The sequence below is a fragment of the Harpia harpyja genome, chromosome 1 (genome assembly GCF_026419915.1).
Source record: "Harpia harpyja isolate bHarHar1 chromosome 1, bHarHar1 primary haplotype, whole genome shotgun sequence".
In the NCBI taxonomy this organism is placed as follows: domain Eukaryota; kingdom Metazoa; phylum Chordata; class Aves; order Accipitriformes; family Accipitridae; genus Harpia; species Harpia harpyja.
Window position 1 is genome coordinate 25,278,369 of NC_068940.1, and position 23,209 is coordinate 25,301,577.

Consider the following 23,209-nt stretch of genomic DNA (forward strand, 5'->3'; position numbering starts at 1 on the left):
CATTATATCAGTCTAATAGTCGCTGGTCATTATGTTGATTTATGTGTTCTTAGAGTTGTTGCTCTGGTTTTTAAAGTTCTGTTATGTATCACCTCGCTTGCTGTATGTAGTCCCTCTTCTGCTGCTTATCATCCGTGGGAGGTGGATTAAGGTTTTCGCTTTGATGTATTGTGTAACACTGGTTTATGGTATGATAAAGTCGTCGGCTGTGGGATTAATCCGGTACTTGCACCCAGCATTGTCACCTTTATACTGTGGAAGCCATCTGTGGGAAACTATTAATAATTATACCATTTACCTTTCCTCCTTGGAAAACCAGTCTATGGGTGGGATACCTTTCTTCCCCTCTCCTTTCTCCTTCAGTCCAGTTACAATGGTGTTTGAGAATTTTGAAAAATTTGAATACTCTTGGGATGTTGGGACCAGCACGGTCCTAGCCCTACTGCTAGGAATTAGCATGCTTCTGAATGTGGTTCAGCTCTCGTTTAAGGTTAAACAACTATTTAAGAAAATCACCCAGAGATCTGCCCCAAGGCTGGATAATTGAGTGGCGGGGTGTGTGGGGTAGTATGGGCAAGTACCTAGAAAAGCGGGCACCTCCAATGTTTTGGAAATTCACCCCTGAACAAGTGCAGAATCCAGAAGAACTAGTAAAATATTTGGAAAAGGTATGCTGTCACCCCCGCAGCTCCAAAGAGATACAAATTACTGCAACGTGCTGGGGCCTGGCCCATGCCTATCGAGCCCTGCTCGACACCACTCAGTACCCTCAAGGGGAAGAGAAGGTCTCTGGACCTAACAACAAAATGATGAGCACTGCGGTCACTCAAACCTCGGCAACGGGCACTGCGGCCCCTCCAGCCCCGGCGACGAGCACTGTGGCTACCCAAACCTCAGCGACAGGCACTGCAGCCCCTCCAGCCTCAGCAATGAGCACTGTGGCTACCCAAACCTCGGCAACGGGCACTGAGGTCCCTCCAGCCCCAGCAACGAGCACAGCAGCTACCCAAACCTTGGCTACAGACACTGCAGTTATCCAAGACCCGGAGAGCGGTACTGCAACTGAACCAGCGGACCAACCTGCACCAGTATCAGTTGCCCCCGTACAGAAAAAGAAATATACAAAAAAATCAGTTAGCTTAGCGAAGGATGAAGGCGAACCAGGGTCATCACGGGAACAGGAGGAAGAGGCAGAACCAGAGGTAATAACCCGGTCCCTATCCTTGAGTGAGCTGCGGGATATGCGAAAAGATTTTGGCCGCCGTATAGGTGAGCATATTATCACCTGGCTGCTCCGATGCTGGGACAATGGGGCTAATAGCTTGGAATTAGAAGGTAGGGAAGCCAAGCAGCTGGGATCGCTTGCCAGGGAAGGTGGCATTGACAAGGCAATTGGAAGAGGGACACAAGCCATCAGCCTCTGGAGGCGACTCCTGTCAAGTGTGAAGGAAAGGTACCCCTTTAAGGAAGATGTTATATGTCAATCAAGCAAGTGGACAACCATGGAAAAAGGTATCCAATATCTGAGGGAATTAGCTGTGCTAGAGACAATTCATCATGATCCGGACAACCCACAATTACCCAAAGATCCAGACGAAGTCCAACGCACACGACCCATGTGGCGGAAGTTTGTACGGAGCGCACCATCGTCCTATGCCAACTCACTGGCAATAATGACCTGGAAAGACGAAGAGGCACCGACAGTGGATGAAGTGGCTCGCCAACTCCGTAATACGAAGAAAATCTCTCCTCCTCCCTACAAGCCTGCATTTCGGCTGTGGAGAAGCTGTCCGAGGATTTCCAGCAATTCAAAGAGGAGATGTCCTGTTGCCCACCTGTAAGGACCAATGTCTCAGCTATTAGGAGTGAGCGCTCCTCTGCCCAAGAGAGAGAATATAGAAGGTACACACCGCGAGGTGCCCTGTGGTTTTACTTATGTGATCGTGGAGAGGACATGAGGAAATGGGATGGAAAACCTACCTCGGTCCTAAATGCACGGGTACGTGAGCTGCGAGGAAAAAAACACCACAAAAGGGGATTCTACCAGGAAAAATGCCGCTCCGGTTTCCAAACAGAGTAGAAGGGCTGATCTTATTTCTGATCCTCTTGAAGGGACTTCTGAGCCAATTTTACGAGAAGTGAATACTGGATACTCTGACCAGAATTAGAGGGGCCCTGCCTCCAGCCAGGTGGAGGAAAGGGATAACCGGGTCTATTGGACTGTGTGGATTCGATGGCCTGGCACGTTAGACCCACAGGAGTATAAGGCTCTAGTAGACACCGGCGCACAGTGTACTTTAATGCCATCAAGTTATGAAGGGGCAGAACCCATTTCTATTTCTGGTGTGACAGGGGGATCCCAAGAGTTAACTGTATTGGAAGCTGAAGTAAGCCTAACTGGGAATGAATGGCAGAAACACCCCATTGTGACTGGTCCAGAGGCTCCGTGCATCCTTGGCATAGACTATCTCAGGAGAGGGTATTTTAAGGACCCAAAGGGGTATCGATGGGCTTTTGGTATAGCTGCCTTGGAGACGGAGGGCACGGAACAGCTGTCTACCCTGCCTGGTCTCTCTCAAGACCCTTCGATTGTGGGGTTGCTGAGGGTTGAAGAGCAACAAGTACCAATTGCTACCACGACGGTGCACCGGCGGCAATATCGCACCAACCGAGACTCTCTGATTCCCATCCACAAGTTGATTCGCCAACTGGAGAGCCAAGGAGTGATCAGCAAAACTCGCTCACCTTTTAATAGTCCCATATGGCCCGTGCGAAAGTCTAATGGGGAGTGGAGACTAACAGTTGACTATCGTGGCCTGAATGAAGTTACGCCACCGCTGAGTGCTGCCGTTCCAGATATGCTAGAACTTCAATACGAACTAGAGTCAAAGGCAGCCAAGTGGTATGCTACAATTGACATTGCTAATGCGTTTTTCTCAATCCCTCTGGCAGCAGAGTGTTGTCCACAATTTGCCTTCACTTGGAGGGGTGTCCAGTACACTTGGAATCGATTGCCCCAGGGGTGGAAACACAGCCCCACTATTTGCCATGGACTAATCCAGACTGCACTGGAAAAAGGTGAAGCTCCGGAACACCTGCAATACATTGATGACATCATCGTATGGGGCAACATGGCAGAAGAAGTCTTTGAGAAAGGGAAGAAAATAATCCAAATCCTTCTGAAAGCCGGTTTTGCCATAAAAGAAAGTAAATTCAAGGGACCTGCACGGGAGATCCAGTTTTTAGGAATAAAATGGCAAGATGGGTGTCGTCAGATCCCAATGGATGTGATTAACAAAATAGCAGCTATGTCTCCACCAACTAATAAAAAGGAAACACAGGCCTTCTTAGGTGTCGTGGGGTTTTGGAGAATGCATATTCCAAATTACAGTCTGATTGTAAGCCCTCTCTATCAAGTGACCCGAAAGAAGAATGATTTTCAATGGGGCCCTGAGCAACAACAAGCCTTTGAACAAATTAAGAGGGAGATTGTTCACGCAGTAGCCCTTGGACCAGTCCAGACAGGACAAGATGTTAAAAATGTGCTCTATACTGCAGCTGGGGAGAATGGCCCTACCTGGAGCCTCTGGCAGAAAGCACCTGGGGAGACCCGAGGCCGACCCCTGGGGTTTTGGAGTCGAGGATATCGGGGATCCGAAGCTCGCTATACTCCAACTGAAAAAGAGATATTGGCAGCATATGAAGGAGTTCAAGCTGCCTCAGAAGTGGTTGGTACTGAAACACAGCTCCTCTTAGCACCCCGACTGCCAGTGCTGGGCTGGATGTTCAAAGGGAGGGTCTCCTCTACACATCACGCGACTGATGCCACGTGGAGTAAGTGGATTGCACTGATCACACAACGGGCTCGCATAGGAAACCCCAGTCGCCCAGGAATTTTGGAAGTGATCACGGACTGGCCAGAAGGCAAAGATTTTGGAATGTCGCCAGAGGAGGAGGTGGCACGTGCTGAAGAGGCCCCGCTGTATAATAAACTGCCAGAAAATGAGAGGCAATATGCCCTGTTCACTGACGGATCCTGTCGCATCGTGGGAAAGCATCGGAGGTGGAAAGCTGCCGTATGGAGTCCTACACGACAAGTTGCAGAAACTGCTGAAGGAGAAGGTGAATCGAGTCAGTTTGCAGAGGTGAAAGCCATCCAGCTAGCATTAGATATTGCTGAAAGAGAGAAGTGGCCAGTGCTCTATCTCTATACTGACTCATGGATGGTGGCAAATGCCCTGTGGGGGTGGCTACAGCAATGGAAGCAGAGCAACTGGCAGCGCAGAGGTAAACCCATCTGGGCTGCCGCACTGTGGCAAGATATTGCATCCCGGCTAGAGAATCTGGTTGTAAAAGTACGTCACGTAGATGCTCACAAACCCAAGAGTCGGGCCACTGAAGAACATCAAAACAACCAACAGGCGGATCAGGCTGCCAAGATTGAAGTGGCTCAGGTGGACCTGGACTGGCAACTTAAGGGTGAGCTATTTATGGCTCGGTGGGCCCATGATGCTTCAGGCCATCAGGGAAGAGATGCAACATATAGATGGGCTCGTGACCGAGGGGTGGACTTGACCATGGACACTATTGCACAGGTTATCCATGAATGTGAAACATGTGCTGCAATTAAGCAAGCCAAGCGGTTAAAGCCCCTGTGGTATGGAGAGCGATGGCTGAAATATAAATATGGAGAAGCCTGGTAGATTGACTATATCACACTCCCACAAACTCGCCAAGGCAAGCGCTATGTGCTCACGATGGTGGAAGCAACCACCGGATGGCTGGAAACATATTCTGTGCCCCATGCCACCGCCCGGAACACTATCCTGGGCCTAGAAAAGCAAGTCTTGTGGCGACATGGCACCCCAGAACGAATTGAGTCAGACAACGGGACTCATTTCCGAAACAACCTCATAGACACCTGGGCCAAAGAGCATGGCATTGAGTGGGTGTATCATATCCCCTATCATGCACCAGCCTCTGGGAAAATTGAGCGATACAATGGACTGTTAAAGACTACATTGAGAGCAATGGGGGGTGGAACTTTCAAACATTGGGATACACATTTAGCAAAAGCCACCTGGTTAGTCAACACCAGAGGATCTGCCAATCGGGGTGGCCCTGCCCAGTCGGAATTTTTACATACTGTAGAAGGGGATAAAGTCCCTGTAGTGCACATAAAAATATGTTAGGGAAGACAGTCTGGATTAGTCCTGCCTCAGGCAAAGGTAAACCCATTCGTGGGATTGCTTTTGCTCAAGGGCCTGGGTGCACTTGGTGGGTGATGCGAAAAGATGGGGAAGTCCGATGTGTGCCTCAAGGGGATTTAATTTTAGGTGAGAACAGCCAGAATTAAACTGTATATTAGTTGCTATATAACCCTGCTACTGTATGTTATCCTTACTATAATTATGTGCTATATCCGTAGTACTATAGTAAGAATCACTTAGATCAAGCAAGAAAAGAACTGTGATAAAACTGAGCAAAGCACAGTAGTGATGGAACCAGAACTGACTCCAGCATGCAACAATCCAACGGTGCACACCATCCTCCTGCTGTGCCAAATGTCACCTGCTTGTCACACTGCACTGAAGCCCAATTCTGCTCTACCGACTGAGAGGACTTTGCACCATCCCTCCTGCCCAGAAAGACTGGTGTGACAGATGGAGCCCAGAGTTGGAAACTAAATGAACTCAATGAACATTTTATGAACATGACCCATGAACTAAAGGAATGATATCTCTGTGTGTGTACATATATATATATATCATTGCTCATATGTCTTAAAGGAATGGAAAGGTGATGATTGATCAGAATGTAACTAAAGGTATGGGAACTGTGCATGACGTCAATGGTATAGAATAAGGGGTGGATACTGTCCTGGTTTCAGCTGGGATAGAGTTAACTGTCTTCCTAGTAGCTGGTACAGTGCTATGTTTTGAGTTCAGAGCGAAGAATGTTGATAACACTGTTTTCAGTTGTTGCTCAGTAGTGTTTAGACTAATGTCAAGGATTTTTCAGCTTCTCATGCCCAGCCAGTGAGAAAGCTGGAGGGGCACAAGAAGTTGGCACAGGACACAGCCAGGGCAGCTGACCCAAAGTGGCCAACGGTGTATTCCATACCATGTGACGTCCCATCCAGTATAGGAATGGGGAAGTGGGGGGCAGGGATTTGCCGCTCGGGGACTGGCTGGGTGTCGGTCGGCGGGTGGTGAGCAATTGCACTGTGCATCATTTGTACATTCCAATCCTTTCATTATTGCTGTTGTCATTTTATTAGTATTATCATTATTAGTTTCTTCTTTTCTGTTCTATTAAACCGTTCTTATCTCAACCCACGGGTTTTGCTTCTTTTCCCGATTTTCTCCCCCATCCCACTGGGTGGGGGGAAGTGAGTGAGCGGCTGCGTGGTGTTTAGTTGCTGGCTGGGGTTAAACCACGACACCAACGCTCATATTTTAATAAAAAAAAAAAAATTAAAAAAATTTAAAAAATTAACTAGAAAAAAACCTTTGGCACACAAATTGTGATAGTAAACTGCCTGTGTGGACAATAATTAAAATGCTGTGAATGCTGAGACAAGAAGTGACTTCTCAGCTTTAGAAAAAATGGAAGTAATAATTATGTACGTTGTCAAGATCGTTCTGAAGTATATTGCCTTGGAAACTAATGTTAGCATTTCCAGAGAAGTGCAGTTGTATAATGTACTGTCTGTGGGATGTTCTCAGCTGGTCAAACAGAAAAGTGGGGTTCCATTTATGGCTAAGGAAAGGAACTTGTATTCTTTTGTATGGAAATAATTCTGCATTTGCAGCTTGAAAAACCATGTTTGTGATTGCTGCACGTGGAAATTTTGTCAAAATATTTGGCAGCAAATGCAATATGTGAAGATGCATCACTTCGGGCTTGATGACAACAAATTGGAAATTTTGGGTTAAAAGGGGAGAAGTATTTCCAACACAACAGTATTGGAAGTCATGCAGCCTTCACGTGAGAGTGAATTAAAGTATGAAGGATTATTCTAAGCTAGGGATTCCTCTCTACTCCCAGGATTTTTGCCCATAGATACTACCAATAAAAATAACAATCTAAATATGCTTATTCCTAGCAGTGCGTTTTTCTCCTGAAGCAAATAAGCAGGGGTTTGGGGGAGAAAATAATGGTATACTCCTTATTAGGTCTTTCAAGTACACAAGTATGTTTTGTATTTCATTTAGTTATCTGCATAATATTGTTATATAATACCTGGTTATTTTACAGGTCACTAATGAGATAGTTAGGCAGCTGATGGAACAGAATGGATTGTATAACCTGGAAAAGCCTGGTGAATTTACCAACATTGTGGACATTCAGTTTTTGGCTGCCATGATCCACCCTGGAGGAGGTCGCAATGACATTCCACAAAGGCTCAAGAGACAATTTTCTGTATTCAACTGTACTCTGCCTTCTAATTCTTCCATTGACAAAATTTTTGGTAAAGGGAAAATAGCTTTGTATCGGTCCCATTTTTGAAAATGGTAGTCGATTTTTCCTTATCCCTCTATTTATAAACATTATGATTAAAATAGAGGCTTATTCCCACTCTGATTTGCTTACCAGCACATTTTCCTTCAGTAATCACTCCCCACCTGCAACTTCATCAGTCTGTAAGTTTTTCAGGTCCAGTCACATCTCTGAAATTTCTTGGTGTGCTAAGTATTAGGAAGGACAGTATGAAGGCTATTCCTAGTTTTAGTGACAATGCTGGAGAGTTGCTAAGCTGCTACTGGTGCTAAAAATGAGTGACTAATGACTAGGCTTTCACAAATGACAGGATCATATTGGTCTCAGAAGAGATTAGCTATTCAAAGGCTGTGGAAGCTATTTTGGTAGACGAAAGAACATTTTTAACAGACAGTAAATGAAAAGCTAAATACCCAGTGAGCTGGTGGCAGGATGGTGTTAAGACCAGGTGAATCAAGATTTGAATAAAGACTGGAAAGCTGTTTCAACAAATTAGAAAAGGTTTGGGGGATTAAAAAAAAGAAGGCAATTAAGAAGATCATAGCTCTTGCTGTTGCACTAGTGTGTTTTACAAAAATCTTTCATTGGCAGTTCTTTTTTTCACAGGTGCAATTGGAGAAGGGCACTATTGTAGTGAGCGGGGATTTTCAGAAGATGTGAAGAAAACAGTAGCCAGGTTGGTTCCACTGACACGCAGGCTGTGGCAGATTACCAAGCTAAAAATGTTGCCCACACCAGCCAAGTTCCATTATGTCTTCAACCTTCGAGACCTCTCAAGAATTTGGCAAGGAATGCTGAACACTGCATCAGAAGTGATCAATGAACCAAAGGCAAGTGCAGCACATCAGTGGCTTTGTTATAATGAGTGTATAATTAGTGTAGCAAAGAGGATGAAGAGTCTAACTTCTTGGCATTTGAGTTTGCTTTAGAAAAATATCATTTCCATTAAAAAAGTTTTTCAGCATTTTTTTTGAGGCAAAGACGTTTTAGTCTGGCTTTTACAGTGCCAGCTGAAATGACAACTTTGTTTCACAGCTGTAACAAAACCCGCTTCTTTTGACAGAAGAGGGTTTGCTTCTATCTGCTTGTTCTATTATTGACAAATGCTGGCTTGTTTGAAAGGATCAAGCAAAGAAAATCATGAGAAGAAATGAACTTATTTTAACCCAATGAAAATGCGTATGTATTGATTAAAAAAATAAACAGTTTCCTTCTCTCCACTAGTGTCTTGAGGCTTTCAGTCACTGCCTAATATCTGTCTAACAAATGATTTCTGCCTTACAGCTTAAAAGGAAGAAGTAGTAATGAGTTATAGTGACTTCCCCCTGCCCCCCCCCCATAATCGACCTTTTTTCCAGAAAAGCTCAATACTTTATGCATCATTTCTTTTTTAATTATTTTAAGGAAAAGTCATTTAGTGTTTTGAGCACTGAAACATGAAGTGCTGCAAAAGCAGTGTTTACGGCAATCATGGAAAATTAGTTATACATTTGGGTTATATAATCACTTCATCTTTAATGTACTTCCCTGCTTGTTGAATAAGCTCCTGAATTCTACTACATCTAAAATTCAAATTTCAGAATCAATTTTAATTTCTGAAGATAAAAATATAAAGTACTAAGATGATTATGTGTATTTTCTCAATGTCTTCTGAAGTAAAACAAACAATTGCTGAAAATCTGATTGTATAAATTTATGTATTAGTTCTGAGACTTGACATAGTGTCATTTCTACGAAGTGCTGTAGGCTCAAACAAGAGGTCTTCAAGGAGTACTTGGAATTTTTTCTACTACTGTGTAGTAATAGTGTAGGATTAAAACCAGTGCTGCTAGGATTAAGAACCTGGCAGGTTTTCCTTCTCCATCCTATGACCAAACTGAAAGACTTTAAAGGTATATTGAATTTGGAGAAGGAATAATATACACACTTAAACATTTTTTTTTTTTCTAAACTACTTTGGGTACAGTATTGGGAGTGACATCTGTGTTTGGCATGAAATTATTCGTGCCATGATGCTATTATTTCCACAAACCTTCTACTTAATGATCAGTTTAACGAGTGGTTTGTCAGTGCATAAACATATGTTGTCGGGTATGGATATGGTTTTAGGGCTAAGGAAATAAAACCTTAATTTGGTAAATATGATTTGGTTTGGAATGCTGGATTAAGGCTTCTTGCACAGTTAACTGAATGTAAGCTTAAAATACTATTGGGCAGAATGGCAAGCTCAAGGTACCTCTCCTGAATAAACCCCAAAATAGTACTGTTTCTTTTGTAATGCTAATACCTTTTTAAAATAAATAAAAGTGTGGCTTTTAAGTGGCATAGCTTTGTTGCAAGCCTAATCTGATTGTAACGTGGGGGTTTTTTGTTGTGGTTTTTTTTTTTTTATATAGGTACTGATAAAACTGTGGAAGCATGAATGTAAGTGTGTTATTGCTGATCGTTTCACAACCTCAGAAGATGTAAACTGGTTTGATGCAGCTGTAGCAAAACTCATTGAGGAGGAATTTGAAGAAACAAAAGCTTTGCTGGATCCTGAAATTGATGCATTCTTCGTTGACTTTTTAAGGGATGCACCGGAAAAAACTGGTAAAAATGGACTCTGATAACCATGGAGATGGCAAGAATAGGGAAGGGGATATGATAAAATAGATGCTAGTAGAAATATGTCTTAAAAATATATGGTAATTTCATGCATCAAGGGCGGCTGTTCTGTCCAGTGACTTTGAAGGTAGTCTGTGTAACCAACCGTGGCACATCTTTACATTCATGGGATTTTTAAGTCTGTATTTATATCCAGGTTATCTATAGGAGGGCCTTACTTCCGTTTCCATTGATGTGGTAGACAGACAAAACTGCCAAATAGTGAGCATAAGTCTATATTATTCTAGAATGATGAAAGAAGTGAGATATGAATGACTTGAAGTGGTGGGGTTGCAGTACTGGGTAAAGAATAGCACTGTAGCTACCATCTGCTAGAAACCTGGTGAAAGAATACTGGCTCTGGGCTAATCCTGTACTTCTTAGGAAATACCCGGTACATGATTTTGTAACAAATGAGTATTTTTTCAAAATCTTCTGAATGCCAGTAAAACCTCTTGAATTATCTATATGGCTTATAACAATGTCTTTGTGTCTTTTAAAGAAAAACACTGTGTCACTGACCTTGCTAAATGAGCTGGGATCATTTGTTAGTTGATGCAATAGAACAGAAAACAGTTGTTTAGGTTTTGGGGAAGGTGGTTATTTAAGCCATTGGATGATTCAATTATCTGTGTTCCTATAACTGTAATGATGCATAGTGGAGACAATAAAAGTTTGGCATGAGTGGTCAAATGCCATTTAAATCTCTTTTTGGATAAATGAGTAGTCAGAAGGCAGTGACAAAAGGAGAGTAAAGGATAGGAAATGTTTGATTGGAAGGAATCAAATAGAAGTAGAAAGCAAACTGCTGTGAGAAAGTAGTCAAATATATTCTTAAATAACTTGCTAAACTGCAGCAAAGTTGAGAGCACTGAAATACAAGCCAGAATACATACTGAGAGAGTGAAGAGCGACTTTTAATGTGAAAATTTGAATCCACACTAGAAACCATTATGTTTAACTGAAAAATAAATGCAAAAAGAAACATGTATTTCTCAAAATAACTTGCTTCCTGGTGACAGTTTAAATGTACGTGCCCTGTAATATGCCTTTTAACATGAAACTTCATCTAAATATGAAGTAGGAGGCCCTCATTTAGAAGGGATATGTTTTATTCTCAATATGTTTGTCAGAGCCTTGAGAACGCCTTCCTGTTTTGGGTTTAAGTGAGAAGAATAACAAGTGTAGTTGTGTTTTAATTGTCCCTTTAATGGAATTTAGTTTTGCCCATTATGATAGAAATGTAAGAACAGGAACTGGATTTCTATTAAATCTATAATTTATTATTGATTATATAAGAATGTATATAGAATATATATTTATAAATAATATATAAAATATATATTAAATATACAAAAAATATATCAGACATCAATTTCAAATAACTGTATGCTCAGGTTAGTGATGTGTTTACATATAGTCCCTGTATCTCTGGGTTGTACAGTCACCACGTATTTGTCCCTGAGATACTTCATCTCAAGTCTTCGTGTATTGAACTCAAACATCAACTTTGAGATCTTAGCCTCACAGAAATTTAGTGGTGCTAGTGTTCTTGAGACCCTCAAACTGTTCAAAGGTGTTTCTTAATCAGTTAGTTTTGACATTGCTATTTAGTACTTGTGATTCTGAATCCTGAGATTAGAGAAGAGTTTAAAATAATATATTGCACTAGCTGCCTCTAAGTAATGTGTCTGCCCTTTCTTAGGTGTAGTACTTGATCATGCTGTCTTTTGACATTAATAATAAAACCACAGGAACAGTATTCAGCAGATATGATTCTCTTAAAAGGTTTGAAACTGTCAAAACATCACTACAGTTTAACTACTTGCTGTATTCCTTATTAGTTCCTTATCAGTAGCTGACTCGTTTAAATGTCTCATTCAACTTACAAGAAACTTATTTCCAGCTGGAATACTCCTTTTGTTTAACCAGTGTTTTTGCAGGTTAAATTAAGTTGGTTAATTTAATTAGGTCTCAATCTAAGGGAGTGTTCATATATGCAGAAACAATACAGAGCTAAAGAATTCTGAAATGAAGGTGACTTCAGGTATACACAGATGCATTACGAGGGACAGCTGCATAAGATGTAATCATCATTTTATTTTGAGAGGTTTGGTTCTGTGGTAAAAGGCAATTTCCTTAAACTGGTTTTTATATATATGTTTGGGGTTTTGTTTTGTTTTGGTTTTCCCTTGGAAGCTGCATGATTATTGGACCACTGCTAATCTGTAAAAGCAAAATATGTAAGAAGGAAATGGAGAAAAAATTAAAATGAGAAAAATATTATAGATACTATTCTAAATACAATACAGTTTGATTGCTTTTTTCCCCCACCTTTACTTCCCTTTCCACTGACTTCCAGTGCTTTACTAAGCATTAGGGAGCTACTTATTTTACTGTAATTATTTGTTTCATTGATTTTAATTCCACCAGTTAGAGATAATATTGTGAATAATATGTTTCTTCAGTAAGTAAGAAGAGGCTTAGCAAAACCGATTATTAGTAATGACTGACATGGTAACTGGAAAAATGTATCCTGCAGCATATAGATCATGAAATCTTGAAACTAATGGAGCTAGCTCTATATAAATAAGAGCAAAATTGTACTGTCTGCTATTATTTTTTGAGGAAAACCAAACCAACCCAAACCCCCCATGGTGTTTGCTTGCTGGCACTCTTCCAATGAAGTTTGTTAATTACTTGTTGATGAAGTATGGGCTGGATGAGCAGTGAGATGGGTTGAAAATTGGCTGAATGGCTGAGCCCAGAGGGTGGTGATCAATGGCACAAAGTCTAGTTGGAGGCCAGTAACTAGTGGTGTACCCCAGGGGTCAATACTGGGTCCAGTTGTCTTCAACATCTTCATCGGTGATGTGGATGATGGGGCAGAGTGTGCCTTCAGGAAGTTCCCAGATGACACAAAACTGGGTGAAATGGTTGATATGCCAGAGGGTTGTGCTGCCATCCAGAGCGACCTTGACAAGAACCTCATAAGGTTCAACAGAGGGAAGTGCCAAGTCCTACACCTGGGGAGGAAAAATCCCATGCACCAGTATATACTGGCAGCCACTCATCTGGAAAGCAGCTTTGCAGAAAAGGACCTGGGGGTGCTGGTGGACACCAAGTTGAACACAAGCCAGCTATGTGCCCTTGCAGGAAAAAAAGGCTAGTGGCATCCTGGGCTGCATTAGAAGGAATGTTCTAGCAGGCCGAGGGAGGTGATCCTTCCCCTTTATTCAGCAGCGGTGAGGCCACACCTGGAGTCCTGTGTCCCAGTCTGGGCTCCCCGGTACAAGAAAGACACGGACATACTGGAGAGAGTCCAACGAAGGGCCGCAAAGATGGCTAAAGGACTCTTAGACGAGGAAAGGCTGAGAGAGCTGGGACTGTTCAGCCTGGAGAAGAGAAGGCTCAGGGAGATCTCCTCAATATGTATAAATACCTGAAGGGAGGGTACAAAGAAGATGGAGCCAGGCTTTTCTCAGTGGAGCCCACTGACAAGACCAGAGGCAGTGGGCACAAACTGAAACACAGGAAGTTCTCTCTGAACATCAGGAAACACTTTTTCACTGTGAGGGTGACCGAGTACTGGCACAGCTTGCCCAGAGAGGTTGTGCAGTCTCCATCCTCGGAGAAATTCAAAAGCCGGCTGGACATGGTCTTGGGGAATGGGCTCTAGGCGTCCCTCCTTGAGCAGGGGAGTTGGACCAGATGACCTCCCGAGGTCCCTGCCAACCTCAACCTTTCTGTGATTTTATTTGCTGTGAGTGACAATTCTTACTAATGAAGGCATGTCACCTTTAAGCATGAGTAATGCTTATGAATGGAAAAATGAGACAGCAGCACTATTTCCTGCTTTACTTTGGGTGGGGAAGAGTTGACAATTCCTTGTGGCTTTCAGATCACTTGATGAAACGAATGTATGCCTTTTCACAGTGGCTGTAGGGTTTTTTTTTGTTGTTGTGGTAATTCATTTTAGTAGTAATTTTTCTTTTACTAGTGCAATGATTTAATCAACTTAGAGTGTCTGTCTTTTACAAAAAAGATTTGCAATTTTTAATTGCAATATTTATTCACCTTCATTCTCTGCTGCTACTTTAGCTTCTAGCATCTAAGTTGATTTCAGGTTTTCATCATTCAAGTTTCAGATGTAGAGAAAGCAAGCTCCTTAGTTTTTGCTGGTTTTGTCTTTGAGAATTAAGCAGCTGAACTTACCATTCCTTGTAGGCAGGGTATAGGCAGTACTCTCATATGTACATCTAATGTGTAATATTATGTATAATAAACCTGTCTCTGGGGGGTTAAAGAGACTTCTAATAACCTTCACTTACTCATCCCCACATTGAGCCTTCATCAGTCATTTAAACTGCTAAGGTTTTGTTACTTGCTTTTTGTTCTAGGTGAAAAATCAGAGGAAGTTAATTTAGATATTCCCAAAATCTATGAGCCAATTCACTCCTTTCATCAGCTACGGAATCGTTTAAATATGTTTTTACAAGCATACAATGAGAACATCCGTGGTACTGGAATGGACCTGGTTTTCTTCGATGATGCTATGATTCATTTAGTCAAGGTACAGTATTACTGGATTGCTATTTGTTGTTGTTGTTGTTCACTTGCCCTCAAAGCCTATGAGTGGAGGTGTGCATGAGTCAAGGTAAATTACTTCTAAAACTGACACAAGTAATTTATTGCTAGCAAATATTTTGTCTGTCACTCTGTGACTAGATATTAAAACTGAGCTTTTCTGAAAATGCACCAGATGGAGCTATTCTTTTATATCTGTCTTTTATGTCTGGTGGGGTCATGGTCCGAATTATTTGAACTCTATTTCAACCTTTCTTCTTGCTAATTCTTCTGAGAGTGCTTCCTCTCTTCGGAATGAGTCAAATGAAATTCAGGTTAGTACATAATTGGTTGCTTATGAAGGAGTAGGCACAGCAGAGTAAGAATAAATGTAGTCTCAACTTCCTTTGTAGATCAATAGTATACTCACTTCTTCTAAAACTCCTTTGAATATGGATTGGAGCTGACCATAATTTTTAGCACAGCACAGCTTGATAGGATTGTCCACACAGAGCAGGCTTCATAAAAAGGAGAAGCTTTTCTTTTTTTAAACTAAAAAACCTATTGTTTCTCAGTTGCACAGTGAGGTTGTCTGTATTTCTCATAAATTAAGAACTGAATATTGGATTGTACCATCCTAACAAATAATAAAATGAATATCAAACCAATTTAAATTTAATTATAGTTGACAAACACATTGCATCTGCAGTTTTCAAAATTTCAGGGTGGATTCTTGTCATTTTGCAAAATTAGTCCCTATCTTTTCAGTTTTCCCTGCAAAATGGGTGATGTTCTGCTATGGATTCCTTTATGAAAACTGTTAAGTCATCATCACACTCAGTAACAAGTTTCTGGTTTATTCCTAGTAAAAAAATCTATATAAATTCGGGATCTACCCAAAAAACATTTTTTTTTTCTTTTTCCATTGAAGAGCCACCTGTCGTCAGGAATCTCTTCTTTGGGTAGCTAGATACTAAATACCTGAAACATTATCTTAATTTTCACTTGGATAAAATGAATATATAGTGCTTATCTGATCCTGTATTCTTGAAAGCAGCATTTACAGCTGTGCAGGTCTGAGCTTTATGCATGAGCTAGACTTGAGACAGCCTCTAAGAGAAAGCTAGTTAAGCACAGTTAAGGTAATGCCTCATCTGAGCTGACGTAGGATGACTTGAATGGGTTAAAGCTGAGGAGTATCTTAAGCACAGAACAAAGCTTCCAATTTATAGCTTGTGTGCCTCTGCCCGGAAAAGATCTAGCAGCCGTAATTGAAGTGATCAGCAATATTCCAAGGGTGGTGTGCAAATCTATTTTTCTTGGGTTAAATGCTAAGTATGCTTAGAGTAAACCTTCATACTTGATATTATCTTTGCTTATAAAACATTAATCTATGAAAAATAACAAGTATGTTGCACTCTGTGTAAGATATATAGGTTTAAAACTGCAGGAAATTGACATGACTATTTTTAATAACTTGAAAAAAAGTATGGTAGAGGAAAGGAAAGTAAATAGGTATCCCCGGCTGCTAATTGGCATGGTGGAATTCTAGGGGTGTCAGAGGGATGTTCAGAATAACAACAGGAGCCAATACTGTGTCTTGTTGCTTGTGCAGAGGAAACCAGCTGGTTGGTATTACCTTGCCATTGAGAGGCAAGTGTCTCCATGCTATTCTGGAAATTCATGTAGGCTCTTCTGCGTACTATCAGTATCTGTCTGTGTGTAACTGATGGGGTGTCGAGCAAGTTTGTCTCCTGTGCTTAAAGGCATATTTTCTCAGCATCAGGTAACATCATCTACCCATTTCCAGATTTCTTGGCATCGTTTTTTGGCTGTGGACAGTGGGACGGGTGCTGCATGCAGTTCAGTGCTGAAAATTTTTTTGCTCTGAATTGCGTGTTCGTTTACATTGTACTGCCCTGAATTGAAGGGGAATGTGGAGTAGTAGGTAACTGCTGCCTTTTGCTTTAAAAGATAAATAATGAAATGAGAAAGAAAGGGAGACCTACCTGGGAGATGTTCCACTGTGACCAAATATTCATATTGATATTGTGCATTTTTATAATCAAGTAAACGAGAAGCTTGAGAAGTTTGATTATAAAGGTAGCATTTATTACCTGCTGCAGAGAATACTGAAGACTGTGTCTTGAATTTAACATGCTTGGGACAACTTGTCCTTCTGGTTACAATGAAGAGGCCTGGAGAGATGAGTCTTGCTAAAGTTGTCCGGAGGGTATGGTATTGGGGAAATTAATATTTCCTTCCTAATTTTAATAATTTGTCATGCTATGATAGCAGATCACTAACAAGTCACAGCTGAGACTTACTTGTACTTTCTGGAGGTGTGAGATGCAATTCTACTGATAATTGAAAGGTCACAGTGATGGAATCAAGTGGTTGCTATACTGTTAGAAGGTTTACAGAAAATATTGCAAAGTGCAAATGTCTAGAATATATTAATAATAATACAGAATCTCTTAATTAAACCTTAAAATTTTCATTTGTTCTGTATTTCTAATACAACTTTATAACTGCAGTAGTATAGGATCTTTGGGTGTGTAAATTTTACATGTTGTAGCAATAAATGACTGTGATCTTACACAGATTTCTCGGGTGATTCGCACTCCTCGTGGAAATGCTCTTTTAGTTGGAGTTGGTGGCTCAGGAAAGCAGAGTTTGGCAAGATTGGCATCTTTCATAGCTGGCTACGATACGTTCCAGATAATGTTAACAAGGTGAGCATTAATTAAAATTTAAGTAAATAAGTACTTTGTGTTTGAACTCTTCCTATAAATAAAACAGGTGCCCAGTCTCTGCAGTGGGAGAAAGAACAAGCTTAATATAGACTGAGCACTGTTGCCTAGAGTGGAAAGACATGAAAATCCTTTGAGGCTTGCTAAATTTGCTTGATTTGCTACAATAAGTCTGAGCTTTTACCATCTTTGGAGTAGTAAACTGTTTCGTGTGTTTCACAGAACAAAAGGAATATTGGTGGTGTCAAGTTATCTTTACTCTATGTCTTTACTTTCAGTACAGTTTAGTGTACTGTGTATTTGTTGGTGGTATCTACCTATACTGCCTTTATGAGTTTGTCTTGTAATATTTGAAATAACACCTGTGTGAGGAGATGGTATCCTCATCCCTGCCCATTAATTTGGTAGATCTTATGTATATGTCAGTATTTTGACAGTCTCTTCCAAGTATATTTTGCCTTATTTCATATTATTCAAGCCAATGTGGTTTCTTTTGGAATAACTCACTAAAGATGTATAAAAAAAAAATATAAATTCTTCTCTAAATATTTTGGAATGAGTGCCTCCCAAAGTGTCTGTAGGAAAAGCCAGTGATCAGGAAATATTTTTGGCACTCAGATGTAGTTGTAGAGAAGCAAAATTATTTTAATTCTTTTGCAGCTGTGTTGGCTGCAGAAGAAATTGTAGATTCACATGTGGGCATGCCTTTTAGTGAGGATCTCATCAGAGGATCTATCTGAAATAGGAATGACTTCAGGAGAGATTACAGTATAGCTGACAAAAGCAGTAACAAATTGCTGGATATCATTCACAAAGAATTATGAAGCCACTAGAGGATGAAATATTGAATTAAGAACGTGGTGTGCAGCTTCCCACCTAAAGTTGCCGTGGCACTTGAGGATCATAAAAAGGCCTATATAAAGCCTGTTGCGTTAAAGCATAACAAAGTTTGGCAGAAAATGAACCCCATTGCATTGCAGCTTGTCTTCAGATATCAGAGGGGCTGGGGTCAGCTAGGCTTAGATTCTGAGTGATGCCCGATTCAGCACTGTAAGTCCAGTTGCGTTCAATATATTGAACTGTCACGATTACGGATGCACTAATAGTGCACTGTACTTTCAATTTAGTTGCGTTCAATGAACTAGAACAGTCAGACTGGAGTTTGGTCGCATTCAGTGAACTATCACGGCTAGATTAATGAACAGCACAGTCTATTAAAGCAACAGGAGCACAGGTTCTTTTGGATTGCCGATGATAAATATGCTGCAAAGCATGTATAAATAATAATACAGTTGACTACAAGTGCACTAAATTATGGAAAAACTCTATAGAGACTTCTAAGTTTCCCAGGGAAGCACTTGCTATAACCAGGGGTTTGAATCTTACCCAATAGGTGTCCCTATGGGGCACTTACGACAGAACCCCGTTGTTTCACCTCCTTGCTTCAGTGGATTCAAAGCAGGGACCTTCCATTCTTGTTTTAGGAGTTCCAGTTCCCCCTCCCTGCAGTGATATCACAGAGCCTGGCCGTGGTGTCTCCACTCTGTTCCACCCTCTGTGTTGTTTCTCAGAGTCAGCATACCAAGCTCCCCTGCTTTTGCTAATGTCTAAGGTTGCAGGTTATGTTGCTTAGGGAATTATTACGGAACAGATCTCATGTATATCCACTGCATTCCACCCTGGAGGTTTACCTCCCCTTAAGAGGAGTGGGGGGAACATATCGATAAGTCATCTCCAGCAATCATTCCACAAAAGCCCTTAGAGGAAAAAAAAAAAAAAAAGTCCAGAAAAGATCTGGGGTACCCTTATACCTGAAGGCTTGTAAACCAGATGAATTAAAGAAACTATCATGAAGAATAGTCTGAGTGAAGATTTGAATAAATGTTATTTTAGGAAAGACTCATCAAAAATTCTGATAAAACATAATTTTCCAAGTGGGTCAACAAGTGAGTGTAGAAGTGTGACCTGATTGATAAAATTAAACTCTGTGCTTTTCTAACCTTAAGTGTTTATCTAAAACACATCTAGTACTTTCTGCTAAAATGCCTCTGGGAGAAATTTTGAATCCTTCTTGGATAGACTCTTTTGCCCTTTGTTAATGCAAAATTTCCTATTCTGTGAGTTCTTAGAGATAATAATTTTTGTTTTTTAAATGGTTTCATTTAGTTCACTGAGGTAGATGATAGTTACATTGCTAACTTCATGTGCATAACTTAAAGTGTGTGTTCTCTGTGTCCATTTCTAATTTTAGCAATGTCTTTGCTTTTGAAGTGTCTTATTTATAAACCCATGTATGGAACCTTATCTTGGTGATTATGATATCTCTGCTGAAATGCAAAAAATTATCATCTTAATTGTCAAGAAAAAAGTTGTAAAGCCAGTGCATTTATTTCCTGAGTTCCTCCCTAGTAATGAGGAACTATTTTACAATTTCTGATTTTTCAGGTCATACATGAGATCATTATGGTTACATAAGAAACTCTTAATAAAGTTGCATGCAGCCACTTCTCAGTTTTAATTCCCAGTGGGCATCCTAGAAAACTCAGCTTTTATTGTACTCCTTTATCCAGCCGGAGAGATCATTCCAGTGTAACCTTGTGTATTGGATTTGTGTGGCAAGGTTTTGGTAGCAGGGGGGCTACAGGGGTAGTTTCTGTGAGAAGCTGCTAGAAGCTTCCCCCATGTCTGACAGAGGCAATGCCCGCCGGCTCCAAGACGGACCCGCCGCTGGCCAAAGCCGAGCCGATCAGCAACAGTGGTAGTGCCTCAGGGATAATGTATTTAAGAAGGGGGAACCCCCCCCCCGTGCAATGGCAGCTGGAAGAAAGGAGTGAGAATGTGTGAGAGAAACAACTCTGCAGATGCCAAGGTCAGCCCACCACACGTTGTCTAATTTTTATGTTGTTTAATCTCAGTTTGCTGCTGCTCTTTTCCCTTTTTGTAAAACTGTGAGTGCCATCATTGGTGATGACTTTCACTAGAAGGGCCCACTGGTTTAAGTTTTTTAATTAGTCAATAAAATCTAAAGTATCTTATTGCACCCAGCACATGACAAAATCCTGCGAGACACCACCTGTCTTGTCACTTTTTCTAGAAGAAGAAATAAATAGCATGATAAGACTTCAGGTTTGGGGTTTTTTTGTTGTTGTTTTTGGCGGGTTTGGGGTGTCGGGTTGTGGGATTTTTTTTTATGTGTTTTTCAAGTTTTTTATTGATGTGGAAGGTGAAAAGGAGAGCAGGAAAAAGAATGGGTTAGGTACTTAATATGAGACTTTGTAACGAGCTATATGTTTCCTCCCAATCTAAATGAAAATGCCTGGACTTTGGCACCTTCTTGCCTTAAAATCCAAGAGATTGTTTCTTACTTAAACTTGCTTGTTCTTTTTCTTTTAACCAGAAGCCCTTTTTTAAAAGGAATGAGTATTAGTACAACTGTCCTTTTTTGTAGATCGTACAACACTCTAAACTTGATGGAAGATCTGAAACTTTTGTACAGAACAGCAGGACTGCAAGGCAAAGGCATCTGTTTTCTTTTTACAGACAACGAGATCAAGGATGAGTCTTTCTTGGAATACCTGAACAATGTTTTATCATCAGGAGAAGTAAGATGCCTTCTCATGATAATTTTTCTGCTTTTAAAATTTTATAGTTCTGAAGTAAAATAACCAAATATATTTGAGTATTATTTTATATGTCAAGGGGCACACTTCCACAAACTGAAACTCAAGTGCTTTTTATCATTACAATATTATAAAAAATGGAAACAGTCCATCATACTAGGTTAGAGTGAGATAAAGCTATTGTAAAATTAAGAATGAGCATCATCATTCCATACAGAGAAATTGTCTAAGTCAGACCCTTTTAAATGTGTTCACAAGCAGTCAGGGACATGAGAATAGCTTAAAAAAAGGTGAGACTTGGGGAGTATCACTGAAGTTTAACAAAATTGTCTGGTAAATTAAATATCTCATTAGTGTACGATTAGTTTTTGTATGGTAAATTTATGTCCAGAATGGATGGGATGCTTTTATTATTTGTTTTTATTTATTTATTTGTTTATTATTTCAGGGGTGTGTTTCAGAGTAATTCCTACTAGTTATTAGAATATTAAGAGAAGAATGCAAAGCCATTGTACATGGCTTCTTTGTTTTTCACATGGGAGAGTGGGTTTTACTTTTACAGCAAGTTAGATTTCATTGTGTTTAATGGAATCACTTGAGTAAAAGTTCTGGTTTAAAGGAGTGGGGTGGGTCCTAATGATTTCAGTGTCTGAAATGCTATGTATTAAATGAACTTTATGCTATATACTCTATTTTGGATCATCTCATAAAGTGTGAAAAAAATCTTCCTTTTTCTCAAAGGTGTCAAACTTATTTGTACGTGATGAAGTAGATGAGATCATTAGTGATCTCATACCCACCTTCAAAAAGGAACATCCACGTAGACCTCCAGCCAGTGAGGTTCTGTATGACTACTTCATGACCAGAGTCCGTCAGAACCTTCACGTGGTTCTTTGCTTTTCACCAGTAGGTGAAAAATTCCGAAATAGGGCCCTGAAGTTCCCTGCTTTCATTTCTGGATGCACTATTGATTGGTTCAGCCGATGGCCTAAGGATGCTCTAGTGGCAGGTGGGTGTAGGTTATGTCTTTGCAGGTATTAATTTTCTGATCGATGGTCACAAAGTTGTTGTAGTTGCTTTGAATTTTGGCAGCACACTGGCAGAAGAAACTTACTTGGTTCTAAAACTTGTTATAGATGTTTTCTTCTTTAAAGCTGGCTGTATTAAACTGTTGAAATATTTCTAACAGAGGAAGGGCTTTGAACACAGTTTGAAGAAAAACTGCCCTTGAAGATGGCTTAAAGACATTAGTGAAGAAGGCAAAATACTACTAAAGAAAGAGATTATTAGTGACTGTGCCTGTGATCAGGCATACAGAGGAAGGCTGTGATTACTCGGTCCCTGGCAGCTAGCAGTTCGGTTCATAGAGAAAAAGCAGTTGCACACTTTGGAGGTGAAAGAATACCAGATCCTTGGCTATACTTTTTAATGAGAAGTGTGGAATAATGTTAACAGTCTCGTGGTGGAGACTGAAGACGGCTGGGGTTTCAGAAGCTGGGTGAAAGCTGACATAATAGATGCTGACATGTTTTATATTGCCTTGTTTATAAGCTAAGAGTTTTTCCTGAATATTTAATTACATATATGTTTTTCTTTTTCCTAAGTATCTGAACATTTCCTGTCCTCATTTGATATGGACTGCACTGCCGATACTAAGAGGGAAATTGTTCGGTGTATGGGCTCATTCCAGGATGGAGTGGCAGAGAAGTGTTCTGATTACTTCCAAAGATACAGACGTTCTACACATGTGACTCCCAAATCCTACCTGTCCTTTATTCAGGGATATAAAACCACATACAAAGAAAAGCATGCTGAAGTGCAGACATTAGCAAACAGGTAAACTGCTCAGTTTACTACTGTCTTTCTGTAGCGTTCTTCCCCAAATAGGTATATTCTGATATGGTTTGTTTCAATGCATGGCTTGTCTCTTTGCACAGCAAAAGGATTATTTTATTTTTTAATTTCCTAAAATTGTATGAAGGAGTAACTTGAGTATATACTATAGTTGCTCTTGGAATAAATATAGTTAAAGACTATATATTTCTGGAGGGAGAAAAAGGGTAGTAATGTATGAAAAAGCAAGGTGGTGGGGAAAAAAGGCAAATATAAATTATTCCCATG

At 40.5% G+C, this 23,209-nt stretch overlaps 1 protein-coding gene across 1 annotated transcript in view; it reads left to right on the forward strand.

Moving 5' to 3' along the window:
* The window catches only part of DNAH5 (dynein axonemal heavy chain 5), a 138,913-nt gene that overhangs the window by 76,488 nt on the left and 39,216 nt on the right, over window positions 1-23,209 (forward strand). Inside the window, exons 49-56 of the mRNA XM_052781603.1 lie at window positions 7,261-7,474; window positions 8,110-8,333; window positions 9,900-10,095; window positions 14,550-14,722; window positions 17,320-17,450; window positions 20,917-21,070; window positions 21,830-22,097; window positions 22,693-22,924. Coding sequence (XP_052637563.1) covers window positions 7,261-7,474; window positions 8,110-8,333; window positions 9,900-10,095; window positions 14,550-14,722; window positions 17,320-17,450; window positions 20,917-21,070; window positions 21,830-22,097; window positions 22,693-22,924 — 1,592 coding nt within the window. The remainder of the gene's footprint in view (window positions 1-7,260; window positions 7,475-8,109; window positions 8,334-9,899; window positions 10,096-14,549; window positions 14,723-17,319; window positions 17,451-20,916; window positions 21,071-21,829; window positions 22,098-22,692; window positions 22,925-23,209) is intronic.